At 38.9% G+C, this 11741-nt stretch overlaps 1 protein-coding gene across 1 annotated transcript in view; it reads left to right on the top strand.

The window, feature by feature from the left end:
* Nucleotides 1-5686: 5686 nt before the first annotated feature.
* The window catches only part of gdap1l1 (ganglioside induced differentiation associated protein 1-like 1), a 29362-nt gene continuing 23307 nt past the window's right edge, over nucleotides 5687-11741 (top strand). The window contains exon 1 of the mRNA XM_085394269.1: nucleotides 5687-6103. Within this exon, the coding sequence (XP_085250395.1) occupies nucleotides 5924-6103 (180 nt within the window). The 5' untranslated portion in view covers nucleotides 5687-5923. The remainder of the gene's footprint in view (nucleotides 6104-11741) is intronic.

The raw sequence follows: 11741 nt of genomic DNA, 5'->3' as shown, positions 1-11741 counted from the left end.
GTTGCATCCAATTCATCTTCCTGTATGACGGAAAAGCGCCTGTGGTTCTCGTGACATTAAGTCAAGTGCAATATTTCCAGTGCAAATTAGGCTTCAGCATGTGTCTCTGTGGTTTATTTCTCCATAAATGTAGCCATGCATATAGATCCCTTTTGGTACCATGTGTGCTGCTAGTATGTTATATATTCCTGTTTTACTAGGAAAAAAATGTTTCTCTGTCTAGTTTCTTCTGCTTTCTAGTTCCCCTGTCTCCGTCTTGTCTGTCATTTTTTTTTTAGTTTTTTTTTTTCCAGTTTTACTTTGAAAGTTAGTTTTGCTGTATTTTACTTCCTTTTTCCTCCTTTGTGGTTGTATCCCTCATCCTCATCAGTTTCACCTGTTGCCCACCTGACTGTCATCACTAATCACACTTATCTGCTACACTCACTGGCCCCTTTATTAGGTACAGCTTACTAGTACAGGTTTGAGATGATTGGAGCGTTGTGATATGCTGCATTACCCTGCAGGAAGCAGCCATCAGAAGATGGGAATACTGTTCCCATTATGTCACTACCAACAACTTGACCTGTAAATACAAGGCAGGATGGAGTCATGCTTTTATGTTGTTTATGGCAAATTCTGACCTTACCATTCAGGTGAGGCAACACAAATGTCATCAGGTCTGGTTTTTCCAAATTACTCTTGTATAATTTTGGTGAACCTGTATGAATTATAGCCTATCTCCTTCAAGGTTTGACATGTTGTACATCAGAGATTCTCTTCTGTATATAATGAGTTGTTATTTGAGTTACTGGTACCTTCCTATTAGCTCAAAAGAGTCCGATCTCTGGCATCAATAAGGCATTTTCACACAGAGAATTGGTGCTCACTGGATATTTTATCTTTTTCAAACTGTTTTCTGCAAACCCTAGAGAGCACTGTTTGGTAAAATCCCAGCAGGTCCTTAAATAATTAAACACTTAAATACTTAAACCAGCACCAGCAGCTACGCCATATCCAAAGTCACTGAAACCACCTTACCCATCCGGATGTTGAATTTGGACTTCAGCAGGTTGTCTTGGCCATGTCTATATTTGTATATGCATTGAGTGTAAATGCAGTCTTGTGGTTGGCTGATTATTTATTTGGAGTAAAAAGCAGTTAAACAGGTGTGCCTAACAAAGTGGCCAGTGCGCATATATTCCTCTTTCCTTCTGTTTCCTTCTGTTTATGTTATATATTCCTGATTCCTGATTGTCTGCTTGTGCTCTGTGTGTTTACCTTGGATTTAATGTACCCCTTTTATGGATTCTTGCTTTAACTCCCAGACTTGATGTATGACTTTGTGTACTTTGTGAACAACCATGAATTCTTTTTCTTAATTTTTTTGTGTGTCCAAAATCTGAGCCAATGTAACAACAGGAGAAAAACAAATCCAACATAAACACTCACACTTATGCCCCTTCCAATGAGACATCAGATCTGCATCAGTTATGTATCACTCTTCAGCCCTCTGCTGGAGCGTTTTGGTAACAACATATTTTGCTTGAAAACTTGAGTTGTCAAACTTGGGATGACTCTGTGCCAATTTCAGGAGCCAGCATACGAATGAGGGCTGCACAAGGAAGTATGCTGTGTTTGTAACTTAAACTAAATCTGAGTCAGTTTATCACTGATTTATATTTCTGAAACATTAGTGAGGTGACATATCTTGATCAGCTGCATCTATCAGTATTTAGCTTTAGTCAGCTTTGATTACTAAAACAGAACAGTTCAGTCTGAAGGGACCATGCTCCCTTGTTCTCATTCTGTTGTATCATATTACGTAATGAAGGAAATCTACCATGCAGACTGAATTCCTTGCTTATGGCGCCGGACAAAAAGTTATAGAGGTGCAGATTGTCTTGCAGACTGGCCTAAGAACACTGGGCTTAAAATATCCTAAATCAATTGAACCACTGGGTTCTGTAGAAGAGGAATATGTACTCAGCTATTTTAATTGAGTAACGGTGTTTGTGCATTCATGTTAAGTATCCTATTACAAGGAAAGGGTTTGCACTTATACTCCTTTGCTTAAGATAAAAAAGGTAGAAAAATGCCTGTCTAACATACAATGTTAAGCTTTTGATAGCTTGACCTTGATATTAATCAATTGCCATTTTAAACTAGTGTTTTGGGGTTGTTTTTTTTTTTGTTGTTGTTTTTTGTCTAATGAATCCAAAATTGGGCAGTGGGGTCTGTTTTTGTTGCTTCCAAAGGTCAGAACATGAATCTGTGATTTTTAGGAAATTATTGTTACCCAATTTGACTGCTTAAAACTGCTTTCAAGTCTTGGTAAGAACATCTACTCTTTTTGTATCTGAAAAATGTTAACTTCTATTATTTGAGGTAGCAAGTCAGAAAGAATCTGAGCAGACTTCTTTAGCAGCTCATTGTCTCAGCTGCAGGCTCAATCATTTACCAGTTGTTTCCCTCAGTCTTGAATAATTACTGAAATAAACTCACGTGAAAGGCCTAGAGGAGGAATCATATGTGGAATATTTTTTCTAAGGAGTCAAACCAAAGACCCAAGCCTCCCAGTTTATTCTTTAAAAACACGTTTAGTTACACATGTTTAAACTGTAGAGTCTCAAGCTAATAAAATAGGTTTAGGGACAGGATTGCTTAGACTTTGTCAGATAAAAATTAAACTATATTGAAATGTGCATAACTCTTCAGTCCTCACAGGGTGCATTTAGAAAGGCATCTGAGCTACAACAAACAGGTCATGAAAAGAACAAGGAGTCCTGTGAACAGATGGTAAGACCCCTGCAGAGCCCTGATTCTGGCTTCCTGGAGTCTGTCTGGGATTATGCAGGAAACCAGCAGAGACTGAGACAGACTAAATCTCTGGTAAATTCTGGACTGGGCTGGCATTTCTATAGCAAGCCATGTCCCCAGGATATGGAACAACCAGCCCAAACTATGTGCTAGGCTGCCAATGAGAGCTGCTGTTTTGGAGATTACACTCAATCATTCACCTTATTTTACATGGTTACTCCAGTTTGTTTGCACCTAATTAATAAAAACATTTTCAAAAGTTCTCAATTTTTATTAGAATTTTTGCAGAGAACTGGCCTTTATAGTAAGCTGTTGCATTTATTGCATATGCAGTCAGTTTGGTAGAGCACATATTCAGTTCAGAGTAGCATAAATAAGTCTGAAAAATGATGCTCTTTAAAAGAACAAAAACACTATAACATCATACAAGAAAGTGTTTGTTGCTTTGCAAATTATTCTATTTGTTGTGTCTAACACTGAAACAAAACACTGAATAGCATTTTTAAAAATCAGCACCCTGACTTAAGGTAGACTTCTGCACATAAACAGAAGTCAACTGTTATTGGATATTACTAAAAAGATGAATATAGTTTACTGTGCTGCAGGATGTCTAACATTTTTTTTTTTTTTGTAAAACCAATAATATATTTCTAATCTCAATGCTAATTAAGTCAAAAAGCAAAGAAATTATGTATTTATTTCCAGGGTTGGGATTAGTTTCAATTAGTTGTGGTCAAACGTTTACATCCACTCATGGACGTCATGGTTAGTTTGGGCTTTTAATTTGAACTCTTCTTTTTCCAGACTGGAATCATCGTACAGCATACTTCTTTTATGACTTTAAAATTAGGTGGAAAAGTGTGAATTTGAAACTTTCTATAATTCACACAGGATCAAAAGTATACATGCACACCCACTGATAATTAAATGTCCTTTAGAACAAGGGTCAAACACAAGGCCTGGGGGCCAGAATTGGCCCAGCAAAGACTCCAGTCCAGCTGACTGGATAACTTTAGAGGAAAAACTCTTAGTTGCTATGTTTTAGTTTTACTACTGTTTTCTACCATTTATACTACACTACAGTAATAAAGTAACATAAACATTCTCCTTTTTTTTTAAAATAAAGTCCTGCTGACAGTTCTTTCATTTACTACAGCAGCATTTCTTTATCATTCCTTTATTTATTCTTATTAAACGTCTTTACACTGACAGAAAGTGGAGTTTCACCGCTCTGTATGTGGGGGGTAAAAAAACTGATATATACGTGAGCTGTATGTGGCCCTTGATGTAAAATGAGTTTGACATCCCTGCCTTAAGAAACTGCACCTCAGCTACATGCTTTGGTAGCCACCAACAAGCGTCTGGAATAATTCTGACTAGATATTTCACCACTCTTCGTGGCACAATTGATAGAGCTCATTTAAATTGGTTGGTTTCCTGGCACAGGCCTGGCTTTTAAGCATAGTTCACAAATAATAATAATAATGGATTTCATTTATATAGCGCTTTTCGGGGCCCTCAAAGCACTGTACAATTCCACTATTCATTCCACTATTACCCAAATAGAACCCACACAGGAACAGGGAAAACATGCAAAATGCACACAGAAAGGCCCCAGGGAACCAGTGGGTTCAAACCCAGGATCTTCCTATTATGAAGTGACAGTGCTAACCACTATGCTGCCTAATTACTTCATTCTGTTTCCATAAAATGCATTTCTATTCTTGGTGTGTCGAGGCCAGGTTTATTCCACAGGAGACAAAATGGATGGAAACTGAAGTGTTTCTAGATCTATAGGCACATTGTTTCATAAAGAAATAACACTGGTATGTTTAATTACAAAACCATCTGCGTGTGAAGTTTTTTGTGCTTTTTCACTTTGATCTGACTCACAAATGTGGGAAAAAACAATTTGGAAATATTCTTGGAGCATGACTTATTTTATGTAAAAGATGAATCACCCATTAAGTGAGAAAAATATTAACAAGAAGTAATAACTTCTGTTGTTGTAAGTTTTATCTTCTTATTGGACAGATGGTTTTAGATTTAAAAAAATAAAATAAAATTAGGATCTGGTCAAAGTATTTACTGTGAACTTCTACATTACGTTTTCTAAATGCTCGCTGTGTGTTGAAATATTTTGGGATGTATGTTGTTTTTATCTGGCCATTTATTTTTAGCTTTACCTCAGTTTACTTAGCAACTGTAAATAAAGTATTTTTAATGTCTTGACTGATTGGGGGGGATTGATTGTCCCAGTGCGTCATCTTGTGGTGTAAATTGGTATTACATGAAAGTGCAGCACGGTTCTACTTCTACTTCAGTTGATAATGTTTTTTTTTGTTTTGTTTTTTTCCAAATTAAAACAAATGTTACTCTATTGTGTTGCGTCCCTTGTTTCTTCACATTTTGTCGATATCTCCGTTAATTTCGGAAGACTTTAAATGATTTTACGGTCACGGGGAATTAGGCCCTACGTGCCTTTTTAAGAGAGTAAATCAGGAGTTCGGAATATTAAAAGTTATTATGTAATCGGTTTACTGGTGTGGCTCGAGATTGAGCTGCACGTCACCCACGAACTAAAGTGAGTTTGACACCATGGCCTAGTCCAAATAGTTTCCCGGTAACGGAAAGAAAAGCACTTGAAGTCCTCTGATTATTTAATGAGCTGCTCCTATAGGCAGACTACGCTCCACACAATGAAAATTTGCGTGCGTACCGTGGCCCACAGCCTCCATTGTCCTTACAGGAGCCGATTGACCTTCCACTGAAGCGCTCCCTGCGAGGGGTTTCCACGGCGCATGTTTGTGCGTAACGCATCATGTGATGTAATACGGTTACCCATCGATTTAATTGCAAGTACAGCGGCATGCTCGAGTAAGTCGGTATTTGCATATGGATTAGGGTGTGCGTGTTTTTTCCCTGGGAAGCGCGGAGCTGTCCCAAACTGATGGATGCTGTCGCTGCTGCCGCGTGAACCGGTGATGCTGCTGCGCTCGAGCCGCTGAGCTTTCTCTCTCTCTCTCTCTTGTTCGCTTGCTCGCTCTCTTTCCCTTTCACACACACTCTCTCTCCATCCTCTCCCTCCTCGCTCCTCTCCTCCACACGCACAAAACGCTCTGTCATGGCGTCTTCCAACCATGTTACCCCTACCAACTGTAGCTGGTGGCCCATCTCAGCCATGGATGAAGACGGCAAAATCACAGACGGGGAGGAGTGCGAAGAACCGGCGGCAGAGCCCAAACCCTTCAACAAAGACAGGCTCGTTTTGTACCACTGGACGCAATCTTTCACCTCCCAGAAGGTAAAAAAAAAAAAGAGCAGAGCTTGAAAATGGAGGTGGCTCCACGTCTCTTTGCATGACACGATGCTACAGCTTGGAGCTGCCTCTGTTTGTCTGCTGTGACCAAAGCGTGTTTGCATCAGTGCATGTTTGTCCTGCACATATACCTCCGGAATATGAATATCATCCTGCAGCTGGGCAGAGCTCCCGTTTGAGACGTCAACGCTGCAGCACGGGGGTCTCATTTCTTCGACAGAGAGTAGTGTGTTTGATCAATGTTCTATCATTAGTCACCGCATAGATCACCTTTCACATCTTATCTGCTTCCATCCTCGATTGACACGTTGGGGCTATTATCTGCCCATAATGCTGGTGAACGTGGTTAGGCTACTATGGGCTTTGACACATGACATCCTAAATAATTGATCAAAATGCTGTGCAAAACAAACTCCAAAGGCCATCTCCCACCTTCTGCAGCTGAATCACACCATATGTTCTTATTTTCATGCCTTCCTTCAGTCTACCTGTGATTTATTAACATGCATGCTCCCACGAAATGAGCATGTGTTTATAAAAATTTTGCATTGCCACACAAATAACTCTGAAAACATAAATGATTATCATATAGAGAATTCAGTACCATGAAGCTCCAACAATTAAACATGAAACCCGTTTGCATTTAAAAAGCATAGACTGTATGTAAAAGATGAACTCAGTCGTCATGGTATGTTTTGTCCTCATTTTGAAAGCCACGCTTCACTGTTGCTTAGGCTGGTCGTGCACCTCTCGATTTTTGTAACTCTGTGCAGGTAGCGCAGCTGATGTGGCTCGGTTGAAGACGTGAGTGTATCATTATGTCAGGTTTTACCATATTTCAATGACATATCAGTGCAAAAAGCTCAGATATTCCCAGATTATACAAAAATCCTGCACCATTTTTAAAAAGATAAAACTTTCTTGAGAAAACTTCATTTTGACTTCCACTCCTTTGCTAGCACTGAGAACACTGCAGTGAGTATGAAGCACAGCAGCAGTATAACTGTGAAACAGTTGTAGAGATGTCACCGATGACTTGTGACACAACCAATCAACTTCACAGGTCCAATGCAAAGAAACTGTTATCATTTAATTAGTGCTAAACAACAGGCTAATAATATACTGGAATTTCACACACCAGAATTGAACCATAGACTTTCTGAACAGCAGGTAAGATGCAGTATTTGTCAAATAGTGCAGCTGTGATGCACCAATAGCATAAACATGGTGGAGAGGTTCAGTTCTGTGACTCCAGTTAGCAGACAATGATTGGCGACAGCTCCTTTTGTCGTGCACACCGCCAACTCTCGTATCATGAAGCTTAGACCAAAACAGTTTCATTATCCAGGCTGAAAACATGTTTATTTGTGTATTATAGTTAGGCATTTTAACACGGGAGTCTATGGGGACTGACTCAATTTTAAAACCAGCCTCATATGGACATTAGAAGAACTGTGCTAATTAGACAATAATAGTGGTTTGGCCCACTAAGGAGGAGAATGGTACCAGTGCTACAGCTGTAAAACCATAATATTCACCTTTAGGTTCAAACTCTCTATGTGCTGGAAGAGGTTCAACCAATTCAATTCAATTCAATTCAATTCAATTCAATTCAATTCAATTCAATTCAATTCAAGCTTTATTGGCAGACTTCATGTCCATAAAAACAAGACAAAAAACCCCCAAAAAAACAACACACACACACAACACTCCCCCCCCCCCCCCCCCCCAACACAAGGTATAAACCATTAAATATATATATATGTATATAAATAAGTATCTAAAACATTTGTAAAAATATAAAACCATAATATACATAAAACACAATTACTTAAAATAAATCAATAAATACACAAACACTTTAACCAGTGCTTTCTGAGACTGGATGAGTAACGGGAACCACTCAGTGTCGGATCTGTGAGTGCTAAAATTATACTGTTACTCGAACCATCCAGTCGTTCTCTAAAATTGAACATTAGCTTCCTTAAAAGTGCTTTAAAAGTCCAAACACCCACAGCTACAAACATCTGGCTGGCACTACCACTTCTAGGTATCCTGCAAAGGATTCTCATCGCATCATTATATGCAACATGCAGCTTCTGCATGCTACATTGTTTGTAGGATGACCACAAGGGGGCAGTATATAGCGGTGTGCAATACGCTTTAAACAAAGCCACTTTAACTGGAAGTGAACAAAAGCTGAATTTGCGTGCAATAGTATTTGCCTGCACATAGAGCTTACACCGTTGTCTGTATATGTCATCATCATCATTCATTTGCTCAGTAATAATGTCAATGTCAACTGGATATGCTCTGAAGTACAGTCATTGCACTCAAAGGTGAATGCACAGCAGGGTGCACTGCCTATATAACCAAAACACAGAAGCTATTTGCAAAGCGTTGTTTATTTTATGGAAAGGGTGCTTAAAGAGTTACTTTTCTCACTAGATAAAGCCATAGTATAACAGATTGTGGTAATTAGACATTTTTAAAAGACTTTGAGATGTTGAGTGACAGGTGGTGCCTAACTGCCACTCAAAGCAGCCATGTAATGCTTAACTGCTACAATTTACAGCAATTAATCTGATGTCACGAAGGGCAATTAGCTGTAGTCGTAAACTGCAATCTGTACCAGGCTGCAAATATGTTTATTTAAAGTGTATTTTAACATGGAAGTGGAGCTGACCTCAGGAGGCCACCAAAGCAAGACGCCGTGAGAGTTATTCAAGCTTGGACTTGGACACCAGATGATTTTGAATGATGTGGAAACTTTTGTGTTTCATTACTCATTATTGCACATCTGTCACACAAATGTGCAAGAAAACCCCTTAAGAACTTCCAGAGCTTTAGAGTTTTTATGATACTTGAAGTTTAATTTTGGATAACAAACAACTTCTTTCACATGTAAACAAACCGGAGGTGACAGCATGCAAACGCTGTAGACAAGGTGAAGGTCATGACATAATCACTTGTAATTGCATTTCTGTGTTAACACGATGAGGATATTGTTCAGTGTGAGATTTAATATGAGGACGCAGAGAAGGAAAATGCTAAAAGAACAAGCGGAGCTTTCCCTTTCCACTATCATGCTGCTTTATAGGCCACATTTATTAGATCCAGTAGTTTGAGATTTGACCCACATAAGTCATTAAACATTTGGACTTTGCTGCTCACCTTGTCACACCTGTAAATTGATGTACATGAAAAGGTAAATTGCTAAACTGCCCCTTTAAAAGTGGATTCAGCTATGCAATGGCAACTGGCATTTCATCCTTTGTCCTCATCAGCCACCATCTGTGCCTAATGTGTGCACATGGATTACATGACTATGACTAGTATCTTTGTACAGTCAGTGAGTTTTATAGATGAGTTGATGCGCATAAAAGTAAAACTGCAACTATTTTCTTTTAAATTTTTAAATTATTCATTGGGAAAAATGAGCATTCTGATGACAACCCCTTACTGTCTGATAAACAGTGATGGCCATTTTCACTACAAGATTAATTTATTGTGAGAAATGCTTCAGTCTCTTAGGATTCTTTAAAAATTCAAGTCTCAAGATGCGATTCAACACATAGATCTACCTTTCTGTCATCATTGCATATTACTGAGGACGAAGTCAGAAATGTTGTTTAGAAACACTGTAGCACATCAGCTTTGAGTTCATTCTCAGTCTCAGGTTTGTACGTTAGTTATAAAGCTCAGGATCTCTGGCTCATGGCCACTCGAGTCTGAGCTGCTGATTGAGCTGATTGTCACTCAGCAGAGGGTAAACACCAAGCTCACTGTCATGATTATCGCCTCAGTCCTGGAGCTGGAGGAGCTGGAGTGACTCCTCGATCATGTGTGATTGTGCTGTCAGTGAACTCGCTGCCTCTTTCACAAGTAACACATGGGTTTCAGCTAAGATGCTGAAAGAAATTCGAGCAACAAACTTGCTAATGTTTACATGTACGATGTTGTATTATTGTTATGTGAGCTGAAGCATGGGATGATGGGAAGGGCCTTTATGAGATTAAGAGGCCGTGCACCTGGTTATCTGCTCCACTAGAAATTTACTGAAAATGTTACACATTAATATAACACAATTGGTCAAAATCAGTTTGTTGCACCTTTGAAAGATGTGTTATATTTAGTCAATCTTTTGTGACTTGCCAAATATGTTTTTCCACTGTATGAAAAGACAGAAATGAATCCTTTCGTAAACACACTGGCAGTGCGAGACAGGCAGCTTTTGATAAAGGAGTCACATTTTCAGCTGATCAACATTTCTCTGTGCCGACTCCATTGTCGTCAATGTGCAGGGGATTATTTACAAGCTTGTGTATACCTCAGCAAGTTTATGAGGAAGGAGACAATGTACCGTCGAACTTCTCTTGCACCACACTTTAACTTTATTGTCTTGCTTTAATACAGCTTCATATCTAGCATCACTGTAACTTTGATCCTGTGGCCCTGCACTATAATTATTTACCTCACACCAGGGATGAATTTTGAGCACAACAAATATGGTAATGATAGATACAGAAAAGGCGCAGTGACACAGAGGCCAGATGCACAGATCGATACAGCTCTGGCAACCTCAGAGTCTGCAGGGTAGAAATTTACACCTTTAGTGATGAGGCTTTAACAAACTGCTGTTTTCTTTCAGTGTGGGGGGCAGTATATCATGACAGCAGTGAGTATCTGGACACTTTCTTTGAAACCTTTAACAGACACAATGCCATATTTTGCTGTGCTCTCTATTCAAGTGTAACTGTTGCAATGAGGACGTGAACACTGTCAAAGCTTATTTGATTGTCTGTTTACTACCATCAAACAGATAATCAGACAAAGGGAAACTGAAGCTATATGTACACATGATGTAAAGGAGGATAATACAGGTGGGCAACAAGAAACAGCTAAATCTGATCAAGACAAATGACACAAAGGAAGTCAAGCTAAATACAAGACATAAGAGACTAACAACTAAACAGGGAATCACTAACAGAGATGACAACTTAAGAATCAAGTCAACACTCTTCTATTCTATTCAACTCAGCTTTATTCATACAGCGCCAAATCACAACAAAAGTTGTCTCGAGGTGCTTTATATTGTGAAGTAAAAACCCTACATAATACAGAGAAAGCAACAACAATCAGACAACGGCCTATGAGCTAGCACTTGGTGACATTGGGAAGGAAGAGCTTCTTTTTAAAAGCAAGAAACCTGCAGTACGACCAGGCTCAGGAACTGGGTGAGTGCTGAGGGAGAGGACAAAAGAGTTTAATAATGACTAATAACTAAATGCAAAGTGGTGAATAAACACACAGACTGAAAAGAGGTGAGTGAAGAAAACACAGAGTGCATCATGGGAAGCCCCCAGCATCCCAGGCCTATTGCAGTGTAACTAAGGGAAGGTTCAGGGTCACCTGATCCAGCCTCGGCTCTAAGATTTGTTAAAAAGGAAAGTCTAATTATATTTGGACTGTACTGATTTATTAGAAACTCTTTTATTTATTTATTTTTAGATAGATTAAAAGTTTAAGATAGTTTGCTTTCTTTGCATTTTAACCCTTTAATGCATGAATTATGACAACCTCAATCAGGATTTTTTTCTTAAGTATTTTTATTCATCTTCAC

Source organism: Rhamphochromis longiceps, linkage group LG20, assembly GCF_057381845.1.
Source record: "Rhamphochromis longiceps isolate RC_006_pf linkage group LG20, R_longiceps_female_GT1.1, whole genome shotgun sequence".
Lineage (NCBI taxonomy): Eukaryota > Metazoa > Chordata > Actinopteri > Cichliformes > Cichlidae > Rhamphochromis > Rhamphochromis longiceps.
The sequence above is the reverse complement of the archived record's forward strand: the minus strand, read 5'-3'. Positions and strand labels throughout refer to the sequence as shown.